The sequence below is a fragment of the Bactrocera latifrons genome, unplaced genomic scaffold (assembly GCF_001853355.1).
Source record: "Bactrocera latifrons isolate USDA-ARS-PBARC rearing strain unplaced genomic scaffold, ASM185335v1 scaffold_106, whole genome shotgun sequence".
Lineage (NCBI taxonomy): Eukaryota > Metazoa > Arthropoda > Insecta > Diptera > Tephritidae > Bactrocera > Bactrocera latifrons.
The window spans coordinates 703,846-725,723 of NW_017534475.1; the positions used below are offsets into that span (position 1 = coordinate 703,846).

Here is a 21,878-nt window from a genome sequence, read left to right on the forward strand (position 1 = left end):
ACAAGTATATTTAGAAAAACTGAGGCACGCCAGGATCTCGTACTTACTATAAGTCTTAACATTTAATATAGTAATATAACTACATTGGGGTTGCGAGCAAACCGAAATCCTTTCGCTGATTTGCATGCAGCACCGCAAATGGGGGGTCGGAGTAGCTATAGCAACCTCGTTCTATATCTATGTAAACAAAACTCGAATACTGTGCCTCCTTTGAATTATCATATTGCTGGCGACTGGCGACTTCCACATGCCAACGAAGTGATGTTAAACACGCACTCACCTTGCGGTTTCCCTTGTCACCCTCATTGTCCTTATGAAAGTGCTTTATGTGCTTGGGGTTAGTGCAAAGCTTTCCGGCATTCAAATTACGGATATTTAGTTAGCATTTTGCCATCGCTCGTATAAAGTGACAATTATTGTAGTTTGAAAAGTCAGAATATTCTAATTTGTAAACAAGAAAGTACTGTTCTTGCAGTAAATCAGTAAAATTTAAATAAAATGTGGCTTTTTGTAAAACAGTGCTTCCTTTGCGTAAACCTGTTCTTCCCAGTGTTGGCAGTTTTCGCTTCTGGACACGGAAACGCCCAGACCACATTACTATTAGCCAATTCAAGTCACACCACATACAGTTTCCATCAAATGAGGGAGTGTAAACATGATGAGTTTTATGATTTGGACACATTTTCATGTATGGCCTGCGGCAAGGAGGACAAAGACTTGCAATCAACGCCAGATAGTAAGTATTGATTAAACAGATGCAAATGCAAAACTCACTACCCTAGGATATGGGGTTTATTTTTAAAATGTTTATACATGTGCAGCGCGCTGTATTCACACTTACATACATACGTTCCTTATGTATTTATGTCAGCTCACATGTGCTTCCCCTGCGCTCAACTCTACTGTTTTACTTTAGAACTATGCTGAACCGCTAATTCGCTGACGGTTTTCTTTCAAGGAACTGTTATTTTTCAACAGTATGTTGATGTACAACGAGTCGTCAATCGTTGGATTTGATACTTAAGTCTGCCCAGTCCCATACCAGTGCAAAAACGAATGTAAAACAGATCTAGGTGGTTCGCGCACCAACTATTTAAAAATTGGTAACAGCTTTTCGATCTAGCTTGATGTCTAGTTGTAAACTAATATATTTATTAAAAAGTTTGGTGTTTTCTTTTGGGCATTACAAGCGTAAGTCGATCTGCACGGGCATGACTCTATGCACTCGGTCCTTTTATTGGATGCGTGAGTGCCCTTGCTTCTGTTGTCCACCCTTGGGTATTCAGTTGAAGATCTTGCAGGGAACGGATAACGTGAATACTTTAAGTGCATTTTCATCTCAGTTCGTCGTCATCTATGTTTCTTCTGCTTTATTGACGTAGACAACGCTTACGCGGTTATAGCCGAGTTTACAACAGCACGTTAGTCGTTCTGCCTTTTCGCTGTTTGGCGCCAATTGGAAATTCCAAGTGTAGCCAGGTCCTTCTCCATCTAATCTCATCAACGGAGTGGAGATCTTTTTCTCCCTTTATTCCCCCGGCGACAATTGCGTCGAATACTCTCACAGCTGGAGTTTTTTCATCCATGCGAACGACTTGATCTAGCCAGCACAGCCGCTATCTCTTAATTCACTGTTTCTGGGTCGGCAGTGATAAAGAGTTCTATGAGCATATTTTTCGTTCGTGGAGAGCGGAATAAATTGTCGACCAATCGCGAAGCACAATAGCAGGCCACTAAGCTTTCACTTGTTGTTCTGTGCGGAAAAAGGCTGCGTTGACGGTTCTGTTACTAAAGCCAATGAGATCATTGTCATTACGTCAAGGTCATCTGCGTACCAAGGTAAAATGGTTCTTTTGGAGTGGTAGTAGCACTGCTTTCAGATTTTTTAACATTATATTGGAAAAAGTGCAAGAAAGGAAATTATCCTGTCTAAAATGCCGTCTGGTATCGAACGCTCCACTGCTGGATACCAGCTTATATCAGACCCACATCAACTTCGTCTTAATTAGCGTTGCAGAAGACTACACGCGTCTACGACGTCACAAATGAACGCAATTCTAAGACAAAATGAAAGTCCTCTTTTGTTTGGATTTTCCATGATAGGGGAGCTATATCCTGTAAAATAACCTATAAAATATTCACAACATCTTATTTCTCTCAAAGCTAACACATCTTCTGGATAATTCTGTACTAGAAACTGTTCCTATATACATATATCTAGGTTTTTTGGACCAGGTTAAATCCGGCCAGTGTCAGTCCATGACGCTAAGAAGCCAGATTTTGCCGACGGTGGAACCAAAGTTTTATTTTTTCATAAATTATTGTTCAAGTCACCTAGTATGATTGTGGCATTGTCATTGGTACAACGTTTCTATTGTTGTGGACTCCATGCGTTCATAGAAAAAATCTGTAGTTCTGCCGTTTCAAAGGTCTAAATGACATACCCAATATCCATTTCTCTAACTTTCACCATTAATAAAAAGAACAACTATTACTAATTTCAGAGTTCTCCTGCGAGTGCGTTGCCAATTATGTCACTATTGCGCTCTACGACACGCAACACCACAATCCGTTATGCGCAGAGAAGTGCTCAGACATATTATCCACCCACAAAGGTTGTCAAGTTGTAACCGCTAATAGCAGTAAAACACATTGTGAATTTAAATTAGTTAACTTTACTGATCCCAACAACGACTTCACGCCACGATCGGTTGCTTCAACGAGGCCAATCCGCTTAACACCTGCCGGCATGCACGCGAATGGTATTTGCAATATTTGCGATTTGAAATATAACTACCGTTATCTGGACTACTGCATTGCGAATGCGGTGCTCAAGCCATATTTGAAATACAACTCTTTTTGGCAATCGACCAGCGCTAACGCCGTACACTTTGGCGACCTAAAGTTCGTGGTCTTCTTCTGTTTGGCTCTACGCAATAACACTGCCTGCAGCCAGCTGGCGAATCTCTGTATAATGTCGCACTACTCGTCGGATAAGAATTCACCTTGCAGTGCGTTTCTGCTAACACAAGTCTCCGATGTGGCCGTCAAGTATGCCAGCATGGACGAGCACTTGCAGGCGACGAAGCCATCGTTGTTCTACAAAAAAGGCAAAGAGACCGCCAAAATGCTAACGGAGCCGCTGGGCGTAAGTGTGAGTATCCATACTGCTGCATTTTCACTCGTTACTCTCCAGTGATTCAGAAACATAACCACGAGTACATAAACCCATGTGTATAAACTGCATTTCTTGTTTCAGCCGAAGCAGCTGCAACTTTTCAGCACTGCTTATCATTTGGACGGCAGCTTGCGTCGCTGGGGTGCATTCAAAATGAGTCATGTGAATTTATGCCAAATGCATGCTCAAAGCGATGCCGCCGATTGGAAACCGCAACAGGAAATACAATTTGCACGCTTCAGCAAACCGATTCGCTGCGAATTGACTGTGGAGAATCTGATTGATTTGGCTAAAATATACGCGAATAATAACTTTTTGGGTTTATTTTTGAATATATCGCGTGAAACGAGTTCCGTTGTAAAAAGTGTTAGTTTGGAAGCGTTGCCGATTTTAATTGAGGACGTAGCACCTGAAAATTTGGTAAGTGTGAAAAATTTATAAATATTTGTATGAGGGCAAATTTAAAATCAAATGAAATGGAGGGTAAAGAGTAGAGTGGAAATCCGGTATGCCTTTGAAAAATGTTCGGAAACCGCTATATGACTTGCTGGATCTTTCGTCTTCCGTTGGAACTGTGCCTTTATTTTCGATCGTGGGATTCTGCATCTTTCGCAATAAATATAATTTCGCCCAATTTTGTTGCGCTTTCGCCCAATTTTGTTGCGCTTTCTTCTTCAACTAGTACTGCTTAAGCATGAGTCGACTATAACACTTAAAACATCACAAGATGGTATATGAGATTGTACGAAATCCTCTGTATGTCACCGTATACTCTCATCCAAGTGGAAGAGTTTCTTCCTTCAACACACAGTCTTCTAAAAAGAAGCTAAGCCTATTATAAATCAAGACATTAGGCAGAAAAGAGTACAGATATCCATACAACGCACCGTTGAAATCAAAGCTAGCCTACGGAGACTATAAGACGGGTTAAAAACTTCGAAGAGTGTGCTGTAGACCACTTCTTACAATACTCTATTTTCGCTGTTATAACGGTACTATGAATCCTTCTTCTTTACAGCGCGCTGCAGCGGCAGAGTGGCAATTGGTAAAACGTTTCCAGCTTATCGAAGCCCAACCCCGACATGCCCGAATCCATGATCAGCAGTCGAAGTATGAAGACGACTTTAAGCTCTCGCTATACCGCAGCATAAGATATGTGGAGTCCTTCGAAATGCATTACGAAATTCATGATCGCAATCAGATCGGTATACCGCTAGTGAAGCTGCGCTATCGGCATGTTGACTTGAGCGCCAATGCAACACTGAATGCTGTGCATCCATTTAAATTGCAAATCACTTTCGAGCGCATCGGAGAGGCCACACAAAGGAAGTTCATGTTTGAAGTGATGCTGCCGGCCCTCTTATTCATCGCATTAACGATGGCTATGCTGCAAATGCTTAACTATAGGAAACGCCATAACGCACTAACAACAACAACAGCTGCGACAACTGAATGCTGCACACCATCCTCTTGTTTGCTGGAATTCCTGTTGCACTTCAGCTCTTACGCAGCTAATGCAGCACTGTTGAGCTTTGTACTCTACATTCTCGTCTATCCAGTGCAATTTCTCACACAGCGCTCCGTTGCGATCACATTGCCAATCATGAAAGACGATCAACGCTCATTGCAAATTCTAATTTATGCAGCCGTTCTTTTGAAGGTAATACGCTCGAGTGCTTCTTACTTGCAATTGAGACTGTGATTCATTAGGTCTATTTTATTTCAAGTTGACATTTATTTGCGTGCATTTTTGGCGAATCAGTCACTTTGATCTGTTTCTCATTGACTGGGAGCGTCCGCGTAGTTGTGAGGCTAATCACTTCACTTTGAAGAATAATCTGGAGACGTCATCCGTGTGCTCTAGTGTGCGCACATTTGCCACTGAGAATATTTCGACGTGGCGCATAATTTTCATAGCAAATGAATGGATACGTTTGAGTGCGAAACAGAAACATTCCACAGCCTGGCAGGGTCTATTGGTACTACCATTGGTTCAGGTTGTTGCTTGTCATATATTTATGCTTATAAGGGTGTCTTAAATGCATTTGAATTCGTATTTTTCCTTTGCAGGTTTTCTTGACAGCTCGTTGGATCAGTCAAGACCTAGCTCTACAGTTGTTCTTCATTGTTTCTATCAGCCTATTGATCTACAGTATGCAGTTGCTAGTGTGCAGTTTTGTCTTTAACCGACTTTTTGGTGATCCTCTGCAAAAATTCATCGATCTCTGTTCGCTGTCTAATATATCTGTTTTCATGCTATTGGAGCAAAGCTTCGGGTTCTATATACATGGCAGATCTCCTAATGGTTTTGCGGATACTGATATGTATTCGATGCTGGCTCAGATGCATCGAAACTCGCAGCATCGCTGCAGTCGCAAAGGTTTATTGGGCGATTCGGATCAGCAGAGTTATATAATTTTGCCGCCTTTGAATTTACGGTAAGTCCTGTATGAATTCTTTTGTAAAGGATAAGGATGAACCAATTCGAAGTTCCCTACTTCCTACTTTGACTGGCAACCGGCGAATGACACGCGTGATATTTTGCTCCAAAGTTTGTATCGAAGTCCGCATAGACTTTAGACTTTACATATCCCCACAAGAAAAAGTCTAACGATGTGATATCACACTATCTTGGTGGCTAATCGATCGTCCCCAAAACGTAAAACCACGATACCGGTCGACACTGACGGTTACGTTCTCATCGTCATTGTTTTTGAAGAAATATAGACCGATGATTTCATCTTCTTGAAACTTTTCAAGAGTCCATAGAGCGAAGCGCGGTCACTTAGGAACGTCGAGCGACTTTAGTTCTTGTACAAACTGTATTGTCCGTACGTCAGTCCGAGTTGCTGCGAACGGTACCAAATCGACCCCCCCACTCACTCTCTCTCAGCTACGGCTGTTATATTTTCTTCACTGCGTGCTGGTCTATTTGGTAGAATATTATCCAATAATGAATGCTGGGTGTCAGGATGGGTGATAGTGTTTTGCGGATAGTACGTTCAGTGTGCCGATTATGTTCTCAAGAAAGGCTATTGAGACAAATACCTTTACGGATGATCCAACGTTATAAATAATTTCTCATTTTTTCGGTATTATTTTTTGACAGAATTTACTTTGAGAAGTTGTTGGCGCCTTATCAACGCTCCTATAGCATATCCCAAGCACATTTCCAGAAAGAAATCAACACGATCGATGCGGCAATGGAACGCAGCGCAGCGACTTTCAATAATCTAAATCGATTTCTGTGCGCTTTCATAGATCACGTAAGTATAAGGTTATTGAAAATATTGCAAATAACGGTAGCAAAAGCTTTCGTACCATTGTAAACCACAATGGGTTGTGCTTTCATTGCTTACAGGCTATCAAGGATATGGATTATATAATAAAGGAGAAAACTTTCATTGAGAAACTATTAAACTGCGAATGTGATAATTATTTAACGGAAAGTAAGTGCATCAGTTAACGGTACATATTTAAAGAAAATAACAGAGAGGGCTATATCGCGTTCTTTAAACACCAAAGAAATTTTTCAAAAAATTATTAATTTAATTTTTTTTCTTCTTTTTGATTTTCATTTTCGAATTTTCAGACAAGGGCACATTCTATATCGATAATGCAAAATCGTTTGACCAATTACTGCTATACGGCAACAGTTTAAATATCTTCATAATGGAATTGGCCTCGCTTCTAGCGCTTTATATGCTGACAAATAATTTAATAGCAGCTGTGGCAATCGTTTATATACTCAATAAGGTGTGTATATCTGAAAATATATACACGTGACCGCACAGAACTATGTACAGTTGCAAAGGAAAACGTCCAAAAAGTCCTACAAAAAGATTGTTTGGAATATTAAAGTTTAAAAAATTTATGTTGTTATTGTGACTCCAGTAGAAAATATTACGTGAATGTTATTGTGGCACGCTTCTGGTGCGCAAAAATCTTTTCGTAGTTATAAATGCGAATCTTACGAAGTTACTCAAGCCCACGCTAAAGACAGGAGCGCCAAATAAGCCGTTGCCTGACGCTGTTTGTCATAGTTTACCTATTTCATAAACACAGATATTTTATGTATGTATTACTTTTTTTACAGCTGCTCCAACATATCTACACAAATTGGCTACGCCAAAATGTAACAACGAAGACTTCCATTGATCAACGCTTTCTAATGTAAAGAAAATGGTGCTTTGCGACAAAATGACTTTAAAAAACGCAACTTTAGCAGAAATATCATTAAAATATTTATATTTTGCTGGAACCTAACGAATTCGCGAAAATAGTCAAACTCCAGTTATTGTTTTACATTAAATATTCAGTTGTTTATTAATTCATATGCTTTTGCTTAGAAATAGTGCAGTAGACATTAGAGTTCATAACATATCTCACATGCATACGCACACAGACATATGCATGCACATGTATTGCCTAAACTAGAGCACCATCTGCTCATCATGGTAATCAACACTTCGCTCACATTAGCATTACTACTTTGCCAATGTTTATAAATTATAGGTAAACCTATCTCTACGATAAAATCTACATAGTTTAGTTTGTCAACTGCACAAATACATTCACATGCATTTATACATACATATCGCATGTGTGTGTATGTGTTTTTGAAGTAAGGTGCTAGAGAATGCTTATATAAAATCATTATGTAAATGTACATAATAAATTTGCATAGGTATGTATGTATGTATGTATGTATGTGCTCATGCAATTGCGACGAACTGAAGTTGCTACAAATTGCTGCACACAAATTAATAAGCCTTCCATTAGCTTGTCTCATAATTTGACAGCAATTTTGTACATTGTACATTGTAAAGGTCTTCCCTTCGGACATTACATGTTTGTGTATGTGTGCTTAATTATGCATATTCAGTATTTGATCGTGTTGTGTTTATTAGTGAGTGTAAACTATAGTCTTAAATAGCAAAAACAAAAGTAATAGTAATAATAATAATAATAATAATAATAATAATAATAATAATGAGAAAATTACTGGCATGTACAATTTGCATAAAATATTAAATAAAATTCTTAAATAACACGCATTTGAGTTTCACTGCTATTTAATTTCTATTATATTTTAGTATGCGTTCTTGTGTCTATATAGTGGTCATGATGAACTGGACAGCAGTTATGTATAGCTATGTATACTAAATATATCAAAATCGAAAATAAAGTCTGAGTGGAAATTAAAATACTATATTATATTATGTTAAATACTTTGTTTGTAGCAATATTGTGGTTCTACTTTAACTTGGTTATTTGGAGTAGTTTACCAAACTTGTGCCTTAAGCTAACTTGTTTACATGTTAAATACTTTGTATGAGGAGTTTAATTACAATAATTCTACGCTATGCTTTTATTTATATTTATAATTTATATAATTTGTGGCTTTGCACTGCCATAGTCTATTTAGTATATTTGCAATTGCAGAAATAAAGATTTAGGCTCGTATAAATATAGCGCAAGAATTTGCACGTGCGCAATGCAGACAAAAATCAGTTTTACTATTTGTATATATAATTATAAGCACTGAAATGTTCTTGTCAGCGATCTTTGCAAAAGTTTTCCATACATTTTCTATTTCGGTCTTCTAATGTTTTAATTTATCACAAACTTACGATTTATCGAAAAGCTGCCAAATAAGGTTTCTGGCTTTATGTATATAAGTGCAATGAAAATGCGTTATGACAAACTGCAAAAATAATATATGACGAGGTTAGAAATGTCATGAGAAACATCCGCTGCATAAACAGTTAGGTATTAGGTTTTCAAACACATTTTAAGTGCTAATTTGCTTAAAAATTTCTTTGATAGTAGCGATATGGTTGAAAAATTGGTCTGCCTCAATGTCATGTGTAATACTTAAGTTACAAATCAAATGATGTGCAGGGAATTGGACTTTGCTAAAACTATGGTCCATTATGTTTCTTATGTAAACCTTGCGCAGCGACGTCATGTTGCCCGTTTTAGTACCTAATTTTAATAAGTGCTGGTAATTTAGTCTCCTGCGGTAATTAAACAATTGTCTTTTTTACAATTTTGCTTAATAGTAATAAGTGTTAGTTATTCTCACGCATTTACGGTACTTTCAAAATGTAACGGTTACATATGAACATATATTAGTGGCATGGTGTGGCATTTCGCTGATAGTTGTTTTTGTTGCTATAGAAATATTTATTAATATGTAGGTATATTGCATTGTTTGCTTTTGTTTTTGATTCCAAGTTCGTTAGTATGTTTTGGTAATTTATATATATATATATATTTTTTTTTTATTTACAATTGAGTATGCGTATGACGTGCGCAACTAATGTAGAGTTATTTGCGAATTTTTCTATACAATGAAGATGTGTTTATTCCTTGTTCTTCACATTCTTAAAACTATTTTAGGGTGCAGCTTTAGTTTATATAATATTAATAAGTGTATTTTATTTTTGTAAACAGTATTAACTACTATAGTGTGTGTGTATGTGTTTTTTTTTTTAGTTCAAAAGTGTATTTTTTGTTTTTCTTTTTACTTTTAGTAATCTAATTAAATTTACAACATATTAGTATTAGTTAATTTCAAAACGATGTCTTTCAAATAATGTCTATACTTAAACAGTTAGTGGTTTTCATCAAACGTTTATTGTTGTCATTAGTATGAGGAAGCTTCTCAATGTCAAGCCAGCTTACCATTACGCAGTGCGCGTGCGCAGTGACATTTTTTGTGTGTAAATTCGATGATGCCAATAAAATCCTTGTAAATATTATGCTCAGTGAGTACAATTTTTTGCACTAAATAGCTCAGCAACGATACGTATTTTGAGGTAAAAAAAAACAAACCAAACAAGAAAATATTTATTATTTTGCTATGATTTTGCATGTGTTTTGTTTATCTTGCAAATGCGTAGTTTTAGCTTTGCTTCAAGTTATTTTGCTGCGCATCTTTTCACTAATTTTGTGCATTAGCGTTAACAATTTTGAAAGTCCTTGTTTTTGTCATCACATTTCGCCTTTATGACTGGCCATTAGAAAAGCAGATTCGGCTGCGTCTGCGGTGGGCAACATAGGCTAAGGAGCGCGAGCAATTCCTCGCTTTCATTGCCATTGTTGATTGTTGCTAGCATGCTGTTAAGTAGCTGATTAAATTTATCCTATTCGGTTAGTTTACGTGATCTTTTCGCCGGAATGCACGAGTCATCCTCCAGCCGGAATTCTGCAATGCAACTCTTTCTACCATTCTCCATAGCTGCAATAACACCGGGTGAAGCCGAGGGGCCGGTTGCTAGATTCATGAGACCTGGCGAAGCTGCAGACGATGTGGAAGCACTATTATTGCTGATACTGGCGGAATTGTTGCTGTTTGTGTTGGCACTGCCATTGGTCATGTTTGAATTTGTCTTGCTGGCGAAGTTTGGCAACCATTTGGATAGTTGTTCCTCGAAAAAGTTCTCCAAATATTTTGCATTTGTGAATGTTTTTGAGTCCTCCTGTAGTAAAAGAAAATCCGTTATTTACAAGTTCACGCAAAAATATAAATAAACATTTGGCTTGTTGGAATAATCACGAAATACTTACTTGATAGAAGAGATAAGTATTTTTAAATATTAGACGCACATCTGATACAAAGCCAGCGATATCCTTATAATGATTTGGACTGGTCGGATCTAATCGTGTACGTATAACATCCAAAGACATGGGACTACAAAATGTGTGAGAGAAATTACTTTATGATTGCTTACAAGAATTGCGGCGCAGGTTGTGAAATCTTACTTGCAAATAATTTCATAGTAGGCTGTATTGGTAGGCGGCTCCGGCTCGCGAAAATGTAGACTCTGTTCGTACTGGCAATACAATTCGAGACAAATGCGTTGCATGATCTGCAGTTCCAGCCGACTTAATTCGCCCGGTGCTTTCTGTGTGTTGTCGGTGTTGTTAGCCAGCTCTTTGAGGTTCACGCACAATAGACATTGCCAACTTTCGCTTTCGTCCGGCAACGAACTGATGGCGGGTATGTGACAATTCTGATGGAATACTTTCGGGCACTTGTCGCAGCACATGAGCTCCCCACCGTCAAGGCAAACGGCACACCAATCTTCGTTCGGGTCGTCTTTTTGATCATTTTTAGTATTAACTAATTAGTTTTCAGTTTATTCGAGCAAGTTTATGAAATATTTTTGTATTTGTATGTATAAAGATGTTTTTTTTTTCATTTTTTTTTTTATTATTTGTTTGTTTTTGATTTTGGCATTAATGATTAGTATGCATTATTTAAAGAGACGGAAGTTTAATTCGGTTACGATACGATTTGATTCGATATGTTTGGAAAAGAAACAAACAAAGCAAAGTTACATGAAATTGTAGATTAAACCAGCATATTACGTATGAAAAATACACATATTGTAGATTTTCGACTAGTAATATACGAATAAACAACACTAAAAGCTGGAAAACTTTTCGATAGCTTGGAATTTATGTATGCAATGAAGTTAACTGTATAGTTTTGTTGTATGTGTGCCAATTAAAAGCAAGTTTTCCAGCAGCGCATAATATTTAAAATACGAATGAATTGAATGACGGGAAAACAAATGCAAAATTAAGTTTGTAATCGCATATGTAATCAATGAAATGATGACAAAACAAAATTTTGTTGTTTCAATATTGCTGAATCGAAATTAAATCAAGCTCATATTCGATTACAAACAAACATAAACATATACAACAGTAACACAATACTATATTTCTGCTTGGTAACAATTTGCTTACCTTCTTGAGTATTGGATAGGTCTGTTGAGCTGTGCACTTGCGGCGATGTGGTTTTGGTACGTCCCTCCGGCAGCACCTGAACACCATTCGAATCCAATTTGGCAATGGTAGCTATTAGATCGTTTATGGAATCATCACGGACCTTGTCAATCGGTTCAGTGAAATCTTTTGCGTTCTATATTTTGGAAAAAAATTAAGTATACAACAATTTTAGTATAGCACTGAGCAAAGCATCGGCGCAACTGTGTTGCGTGAGTGCTTAGATATGCAAATGATCCTACTGCCCACCTCGTTAGTGCTCGGGCTCGGCGTCTTTGGATTCGTTGATGTGACATTGGGTAAGATGGAAACAGCTGGTCCGAGCCCAAGCGAAGCTGCATGTAAGCTAGACGCACTATTGCTTTGCATACTATGTGCCGACGAGCTGCCATTTGGTGTGGTATTCTTTAGAGTATTTGGAGATTTTAAGGAAATTTTAAAGTTCTCTGTTTGACGGCCGTTGGCAAACTGCATTAGAGGACCTTGTTGTGGGCAAGCTAAGTAAAAAATAATACATTAGGATCGAATATATGCATACATTAATGTGCAAATATTGATGTACCGTTCGTCTGTTGCGCTGATTGAGGTATGTGCCATTTGGCCATGCTGTGCATGCTACTCAAGCTACTGTTCATTTGTGGCGCGGTTTGTGGCGGCCCGGGACTGAAGCCAGGCTGACTCCCATGAAACCCCAGGTTCTACAAAATATTATTTGAAATTTAGAAAATCAAAAAATCTCAACAAAATCAATTTTTGCTCACATTCTGCATGGGATTGGGCATGATTTGAGGTCGCTGCATGGGGTTTGGTGACGGTATTTGACTGCCGCATGGACCACCAGGACCGCCCGCGCTTGACATGGCCGCTACAGCGGCCTGCTGTTGCGCGTGACTCGACATGCGTTGATAGTTCTGGAAGCGCGCAGTATTGTTTATATAATTCGGGTTATTCGGTCCACCAGGCGTATTCTGCGGATAATTCTGATGTTGTTGGCCTGGAGGACCGCCCATAAAATGCGGCCTCATTTGGGTATTCATTTGCTGGTGTGGTGAAGCTGCGCCTTGTGGGCCACCGGGATAATTCGGCGGACCATTAAATGATATATGAGCTTGATTGGAACTCTGAGCTGCTTGATTATTTAGAAGGCCACGCAAGCTCATGTCTAAAAAATCAAGCAAAAGAAATAATGCTGGAATTAAAAGAAATATAATAATGACTTACCCATATTTTGAGGATGTGTTGAGGAACTAACATGTGGTTGACCTTGACGTTGCATACCCGGTGGCATTGCGCCGAAACGTACTGTAAACGATAAATGAAAATAAATTATATTAGACAATTGTTTAATTAAATGGAGGTTACATAATTTGATTAGCGTATAAATGAGATGGATGTAGTAATAAATTGCGAACGACATGCTGGCGTACCCTTACCTGCGCCTTCGGCAGCATAGTTTCGATTCATTTGCATGTTGTTAAATTGTTGTTGTGCCGAAGAGCTGTTATTGTATATTGGCGGTCCATTCTGAGGTCCATATCCACTTGGCGGTCCAGTGGGAGACATGCCAGCGGGCATACCTGGTGGAAGACCAGGCCGTAATGGTGGCGCCATATTGGGGCTTGGCTGTTGGCGTGGCGGTCCATTGGTGGATGGCGCTGGTGGATATGGTTTACCGTCCACAATAACAGTGCCGAGTTGAGAAATAACTGCAATAAAAGACAATGATATGTTTGAATCGAAATGTATAAAATTCTATCTTAGCCGGAGATATTATTTTTCTTTTCATGACTCCCCATTGTTAATATCTTATTTGAAAGTAGTTTTGCAACCAATTGAAATTAATTTAACAAAACAGTAATAATTTAATTGCTCCTACCTTTTTGCAGTTCAGAGACTTGATTTAACTGTACTTGGATGCGCACAGGAATTTCTGGATTTGGTATGTCTGCTCGCTGACACTTCAGTTTCTGCAAATGTCGCACCAAGGATTTTTTACTCGACAAAATCGCATAATCGCTGCCCTTCTCCATAGCATTCTCCATAAACTCGATGCAGTGATCGGTGTTGTCGGATAACAGCTGCAACGCGTCCTTCTTCTCGATCAAAACCTTCATTTTTGTGTCGCATACTTCATTTAGACGCATAGCCAACTGCTTGCCGCGCATATTAACTGTATTTGTGATCTTCACCACCATTGCAGTGATCTCTTTAATAAGATCCTTCTTACGATCGGCAATTTGCTTTTGTCGATCGTCAATCACTTTTGTGGCAGATGAGAGCAGGAAGCGCTTATAGTTGATTTCCGAGACGAGCGTTTTTAACGCTTGACGCGTCTCGGTGGCAATTTCATGCGCAAATTTATATTTGTGATCGCGATGATCGCTGAGCTGACAATCACGGCATGTCAACTTGTCGCACGTCTCACAGAACAGCGACAGTTTCTCTTGCGGATGTAGATGACACATGTGTAGCTTATCTATACCAGCAGCACCAGGCAATTGTTCATTATTGGCTTCCTCCTTTGGCTTAATTGTGTGATCCTTGGTGATTTTAAGACGTTGATGCGCCTGCACACAACTGTCACAGATATATTCGGAACAATCGACACACCATGATGTCGCTATAGCATTATCCGAACAACTGCTACAAGTGATATTGGCTGTAACGGTCGCTTTGGATGCATCTGTGGAATTGCCATCGGCCAAACTGTTATCACCAGCGGCTGTACATTGTTCGATCAAAAATTGATTATCAATGATAAACTCATTCTGTGAGGCCATATTACAAACGGGGCAATGTATAAGTGGCGGCATGGTGCGATCGAGCTCAGAGAATTTGGTATTCACACATTGTGAGCAGGAAACATGCAGACACTCCAAGAGTTTGGGGCGATCATTGATGCTCAGCAATTGACTGCACCATACACATTTGAGTAGAGCAAATTTTGTGGAAGCTGATGATGAGGACTCCGACTGAAAATTGATGTTATTAAAGTTGTTCATTATTTAAAGGGAATTTTTAGTATATACATACGTATTTAATATATAACATACTTAAATATATGAACTGTATAATAATACTTTATTCAGAAAGATACTTATCGATGAATAAACTTTGATCGAAGAGTGATTTATAAAATTTGTTAAATATAAAAAAAAAACTCCATTGTTTGTAGAAAAAGGTGAATAAAAATTTCTTAATTTTATATACCTGTATGTCAGCCCACAGATTTTGGTTAATCAAATCTCATATGATATATGACATCAAATTTATCGCAAGGACAATCAAGTAATCAAGGAAAGTGTAAGCAATTACTGATAAGATACTAATTTATCAATGTCAATATAATTTCCTAGCTTTAGTGGACAAATATAGATAACTTATCGCACGTAAACAAGCGCAATATCAATTGCTATATAGTTATCCTAAAGAGCTTTGTTATATACAAAATCTGATATCTTCGTTATAAAAGTGATAAAGCTAACGTTTTTATGCAATAAATTGAAATAGTGTCATAAATATTTTGAAAATATTACAAATTTTTACTATCAGTTTGTGTTATATCCCAAATTGACAGATGAAGTCAGAAGTCAGGCATGTTAGTGAGTAACAACAGCTGTTTTTATTATTATTAAGAAATAAACTCAATATTTCAAAACGAACAAATAAAAAAATCAAATGAGTAATAAAATAATGATTTTCACTCTGTTGCTATCTGAAGTAGTCAATTTTCGAAAACTGGAGAATCTGTGAAACTGAATTATCGCAAGGAATTTATTTTGTATTTTTATATGTATATCAAAAATTCTCAATTGACTTTTACTTTTACACATTATATACGAAAAAAATAAAAATAAAATAAGAAATTTAAGTTAAAGCTCAACGCGTAAAGTTGCTAGAATTATTGAAATACTATCTAGGCAAAGTTTCCTACGAAATGCTACGTAGCTTTCTTTAACCGATTCCCCTAATAATTTTTTATCGTTATAGATTGACAATTGAAGAAGGGTTGATATATAAATTTTTATTCAATATAATGGTGCATGCAATCATATTAAATAATAAATCTAAGTATATATTATAAGTAATTTATTTTAAGTGCCCAAGCATTGACCTTGCAATGAAATTGAGAATGTTATGCATCTCACATCTGTTACTGTCACACTAAATGCTCGTCTTTATTGCTTCATTATGTTCTCTTCTTTGTTATAGCAATCGTAGCTATACCTCAAGTATAATGAATAAGGCAGTCTGAACTTAATACAATAATTAATCCATTAACTAATTTATATGGATTAAAGAAGTGATTAATTAATAAAAATCAAAGAAATTTCTTCTGTACCACCACTAGTACCAGTCCAAAATATTCTCTCCACCGCATACACCGCTATAAACTATGCAATTCAAAACTTTTAATTAAATCTCGCAGCAAAACCAAACTGAAGGAGTTGCTTAACTCCTGCCTTAACCCAAAAAAAATTAAAATTTTAAATTTACTTTGGTGAATTTTAAATTAACTCGCTAAACCAATGAGATATTCGCATTCACCTTCGAATATCACAACTGTCAACGAATGCACATTATTTATAATAAATTAACATAAAGAAAATGTTTAATTTGAACTTTCTGAATGCGAGGGGCAGAAAAACTATTGCAAAGTATGTTCATTTCTTGTATAATAGATTTTTAAGACCACATATCGGTATCATTGCTTATACATATGTATAGGGATACGGTGATTCGAAAATACTTGTTAATTTTTTTTCATAGGAATCTTGAAAATTTTCTCAAAAACAAACCAAATGCAAAATTGAGAGGATTCTAAAAACCATTCTTAGTTATTATTGTATTGTTTAAACAAAGCATTTACATCAATATCGATTTCGATTTGATAATATCTTTGCTTGGATTTGGGCGATCCTTTGATTCTGCGGAAGGAGGCACCATGATATACAGCCCATTCAATAATTTATATTTTTCACAGCAAGCTCAATTGGTCCCGTGATCTGAAGAAGGAGCGATGATATTACTTTCTTACTTAAGTGGAATATCTAGACAAAGATACCTGCACCTGAAGCACCTATATTAATGAAATTCTTTTTTTTTCACTAAATAGTTTACCCTACAATAAATGTAGATGTACAGCGAAAACTGTATGAATGCTGAAATTCTGCGGAATAAAAGTGCAATTTGTGCAAGTCAAAGAAAAAACGTGGCTTCTGCAATTCAGGGCGACTAAGATGCTGACAATTACAAAGCATTAATTTCCACAATTCGGAAAGACTTTGCAAAAACACTCGCACGACTTTAAAAGCAAAAAATTTGAAATAATTTTTGTGCTAAGTCTGCACAAACAAGTGCGCTCTGTCTCTCTCCATATCTTCCTCTCTGTCATGCTTTCGTTGAAATGCTCAACTTTATTTCGAAAATTTTCATCATTATGCGTTTTCTTTGCCGTCACATGAAGATTGATTAGTTTTATCTCAAGTTGGAACGCATAAATCTTATTGATTGATTATGTCGTGAGAGTATACATATATCTACAAACAACTATACTGCATAATAAGAATGTACATCCACATATTTATGTTTCAACATGTGCTCCTGTTAAAATATGTATTCAGCGAGAGTGCATATGTATGTGTATGTAAGTACACGTTCGAGCCAAACCAGACAGCGCTCGGATGTTTCAGCTTGTTGGCTGGGTTTACTAGCAGGTCAATTGTGAGTTGGCTGGCTCATCTACTGGCTGGCTGGCGGACTGACTGACTGGCTGTTTGGATGGTTGGTTCGTGCATGACGACATTGATGAATCCTCTCATCAGTTGTTGCAATTTAATTAAAGTCAAGTGCCTCTTATCAACATTGCAAATCGAATCGGATATATGTATGTATATTCTTACATAAGTCTATACACATGTATTTGCACGCATACACATTTAAATATATAAGGAGTGCTCAGAGAGCGGGCACCTAACCTAACCTTGCTGGTTGAGGCCAAAATAATTATATATGTAAGTATAGAATTGCTTATTGCTTTTATAAAACTTATTTTCAATATTATAATCACGTGATTTAACGTTCGGCCGATGAATGGGTCTGTTGTATCCACTTTATATGAGATTTGAAGAATACTCGTAAAATTAGAAGTGATTTGAGCAGCCAATAATCATGCAACATGATCAAAACTGTTTGCAACTATTGGATCCAACACTGTGCTGTATTCTAATAGTTCAATTAGCTGGCGTATTTACTCAATTTAGCTTGAATAATGAGATTTTAACAGATGTCATATACTGATGCAATAGCAACAGCGCTAATGAAGTCTTACCGAGGACTCCTTGTATCCTGTGGAACTCCTTTTACTATTATATTGTATTATTTTTGGCATACACATTCTTTAAAATAATTATTCATGAAAGACAACATCCTCTTTGCCAGCCATTTTGCATTTGACATTAATACCATTTCGGGTTTCTGTCATTTCCTTTGATGGCACTTACTTTTATCATTAAATAAACTCTTCATTCATTTATTGAACATACAGGAAATGCATCAATGACATAAGTAGTATGCGGGCCATTAGTTAATTACTCTATTAACTACATTTGGGCAATTAGTTAATTAATCTATGGTATTGTATGGAAAATTGAGTACTGTTAATGATAAATTGCTGAAATTATCCCCATTACTCAATTAAAATTGTTTTGGACAACAGTCTAATAAATCTTTCGAATGCTTAAGGGCTTAGGTTTATATATTTAACAATTTTTTTGAGGCACAAAGTCCACCGATAATGTCTTAAACTTATGGGTCGTGCTTTTCTTGTTGCAAATTAATTTGCAAAATCATGTTCACTCATGAGGTGTACTTTCTGTACGTTGAAAACTGAAACTGCTTTTCGCACAATTTGAATATTGGTAACTTTATTCCATTTAACCTCAAAAGCATGTCTTCACTGAAAAGGAATTATAATTTAGAAGACAGAAAAGTATACTATATGAATATATTTATTTTTTAGCTAAATTTCGAGGTAGTTTAAACTAGCGCAGTGTCGAAAAAACCAATATGTTGGAATGCTGATTTTAAAACAGAGGTATTTATAACCTCATTGGACCAAAAATACGATCATAAATTATGCAAAATATAGAGAAACGTAGTTATTAGTTTTTAAAAGCTAGTCATCATTTTGAGCTGTCAACGGTTAATTGAGGAAGTTAAGTGGCTTTTCGGTATGCAGAAACCTTGAAAATATTTGCTTAACAAATTATTTCCACTTTTATAATTAGCTAAGAAGACCAAAGCTGATTTTAGTCAACGTATAAAGTTATAGAAACTTGGCATTTTTCAGCTAGAATGTTTTTAATTGTTTTGAAAATTGTTTGAGCTACTGGATAATAATGAAACCCAAACCGGTCTAAGTACTACTCAGCTGACAGTGGTCTCGAAATCTGTCCATTTAAATCCTCCAACGACATTTCTGACATGAAAAAGTTGCAAGAACTGTTCAGAATCAACTTAGAAATGACACAACGTCACACAAATTATATATGTAAATCCTAAAACGAGCAAGTAGAGTTGAGAACTTAGAAACTCTTCCATCACTTTGGCATGAAAATGAATTAAACTTCTTCTATTAATGTAAGGAAAACTTTTATAAACTTGAATTTGATTTTATCGCTAATAATTAAGGGGAAGCAAAACTTTCCTGTACTTAATTAACAAACATTATAAGATTTCAGAATTCATTTTCATTAATTATAATTACATTAATTGTTCAAATACTAAAAGTGCCAGCAAAAATGTCTGGCTGCCTCTTTGTGTAACATCACTCGCTTCTATATACTTTATACACACAAGTAAACTTATATGAACGTTAAGACGGGTCGCCTCAATGGTAATGGTAAAGTTTAACTGAAGACATTTTACCATGAAAAAAAAGCTGGTTGGAAATGAATGAAAAAAATTCTGCTTAAAAATCATTGAGAAGCGGTAAATACGGGATTCCTAAGAAAAATGTTCATTTCTTCTAGGGAAAAGTAGCTTAATTGAGAATTTAACATAAGTTTTTGAATGTCATTGGAAGTAGGTTGCCTTTTATATTTCAGTATTAAAATACAAAAACAAGTTTCGATAATAGAAAATCGCTTTATTGTGTTTCAAAATATTCGCAATTAATATCTATACACTTTTGCGTCCGTTTGAACCAAAAGTCGAAGCAGTTTTGCCACTCAGGTCTCGAAAAACGTTGACTAGTTTATTTTTTTCGTACGGGAATATAAAGAGTATGTACATATATCATAAAAAATGTCTACCGAAAACGTTCCTCCCTTATACGAATTGGCTCCTATGCTCATGCATATTTACGAGTGTGCTTGAGTTGCTATGGCAAATTCCTTTTATGAGATTTTACTCTATTGCTTAACCTAGCTTACTTGCACACATATACACACATAGACATTCCAGTCCTTCGGTGATAGGCAGTAATGGTTCTCTCATTATAATTTTTCTACATGTTCGGCTCGAGCACAAAATGGAAAATGATTAGTAATTAAAATTCGATTTGGCTGTCATAATTACTATGTATTTATGCTCAGAACGCATACTTTTTTTAAACACGCATACATAAACAGTAGTATTCAAAAGTGTTTCTAGAACCATAAGTCACACACGAAAATGTGAGTGATGAGCACACAAGAATAACACATGAAAACACATTTGAGTTTTATAAACTTTTGGAATTCCAAATTTGCTTGCTATACAGTGTAAGTAATGCGCACAGCTAATTATATTCGTTAGCTTGAGGAGGTATGTACGTAGTTCGTAAAAATAATTCAATGTTTCGGAAGGTGCAATCACACAATTTACTTTAATTGATGCTAATAACTTTTATGATCCAATTAAATTATCGACACTATTTTCCCACACGTACACACCTTTATGCATATATAATATTTATGTACTAAGTATGTGCACAAATACATATACATACATACATATATACATAGGACACTGTAAAATAATTAGCGCCATTTTAATTGCTTTGGCAGATTCGAGTTCGAAAGAACCGTAGTTTATTGCCCCCGAAACGGCGCATTAATACAAATGAGTTGCACACTGGCAGACCTTCATAGCCTATTCTAAGCATTATAATGGCAAAATATGGCGAGTTGCTCGAAAATTGCCTTAATTTACAGGTGTAATTTATGAAAACTCGGAATGCCATATTTTATTCGGTCTTATATCGATGGAAATACATAAAATATATGAGAGCGTGATTGTGTGGCGAAATGTGTTATGGCCTGGGTGAGTTGGTGGCGAGTCTTTCTGCCATTAGTTACAACTTACATGTACTATAACAACAAGCAGATATACATATATTTATGTACATACATACGTATGTACATATATGTATGTATATTCATCAGTATATATATTATAAAAATACGCCCGCAGACATCGTTCAACACGCTCAACTACATATATTCGCGCAGAGAAAGTTTCCAAAACATTTGCACTGCACATAAATCATTTTGCAACATCCATTTCGAGCATGAAACGCGAGGCGTCTACATGATGACGTTGCGTCGTACAGTGTTTGTGGGGAGATAAAAAATTGGACGAGGTAAAAACTATTTAATGACTTTCAATTTAATTGCTGGAATGCTGATTATGTCAGATGAAATTTATGTTGACTAATAAAAAATGAGGTTAAGTGAGAACAGAGTTGCAATAAGTTAAAACTTGTAAAAGAGTTTGAAGGACTGCAAGTAGTCAAGATGGCAATGTACAATAATCCCACATTTATAACCGATCAGGTGCTATCGATTCGCCAATTCTAGAAAATTAATTGGGAAAGTGCTGCTGCTACAACATCTCTAAAAAAAAACCAAATCAA

General features: G+C 36.5%; 2 protein-coding genes across 4 annotated transcripts in view; one reads left to right on the forward strand and one right to left on the reverse strand.

Annotated features, from left to right (window-relative positions):
• The first annotated feature begins 471 nt into the window (after positions 1-471).
• On the forward strand, positions 472-7,709 carry LOC108970083 (meckelin). The gene is made up of 10 exons (XM_018935227.1): positions 472-736; positions 2,505-3,154; positions 3,260-3,598; positions 4,197-4,838; positions 4,906-5,175; positions 5,249-5,616; positions 6,288-6,444; positions 6,540-6,627; positions 6,771-6,934; positions 7,275-7,709. Exons 1-10 carry the CDS (start codon positions 499-501, stop codon positions 7,353-7,355), a joined length of 2,997 nt encoding a protein of 998 aa, XP_018790772.1. The 5' UTR covers positions 472-498; the 3' UTR covers positions 7,356-7,709.
• Positions 7,710-9,700: 1,991 nt separating this feature from the next.
• The window catches only part of LOC108970091 (E3 ubiquitin-protein ligase TRIM33), a 31,485-nt gene continuing 19,307 nt past the window's right edge, over positions 9,701-21,878 (reverse strand). Inside the window, exons 2-11 of one of the 3 annotated variants that reach the window (XM_018935248.1) lie at positions 13,857-14,952; positions 13,414-13,686; positions 13,202-13,282; positions 12,742-13,142; positions 12,543-12,678; positions 12,230-12,477; positions 11,942-12,116; positions 10,949-11,309; positions 10,754-10,877; positions 9,701-10,665 (exon numbers count right to left, since the gene is read on the reverse strand). In XM_018935248.1, coding sequence (XP_018790793.1) covers positions 10,330-10,665; positions 10,754-10,877; positions 10,949-11,309; positions 11,942-12,116; positions 12,230-12,477; positions 12,543-12,678; positions 12,742-13,142; positions 13,202-13,282; positions 13,414-13,686; positions 13,857-14,952 — 3,231 coding nt within the window. In that variant the 3' untranslated portion in view covers positions 9,701-10,329. Of the gene's footprint in view, positions 10,666-10,753; positions 10,878-10,948; positions 11,310-11,941; positions 12,117-12,229; positions 12,478-12,542; positions 12,679-12,741; positions 13,143-13,201; positions 13,283-13,407; positions 13,687-13,856; positions 14,953-21,878 lie in introns of all 3 variants that reach the window. The other 2 variants (XM_018935256.1, XM_018935239.1) reach the window with 2 other exon arrangements.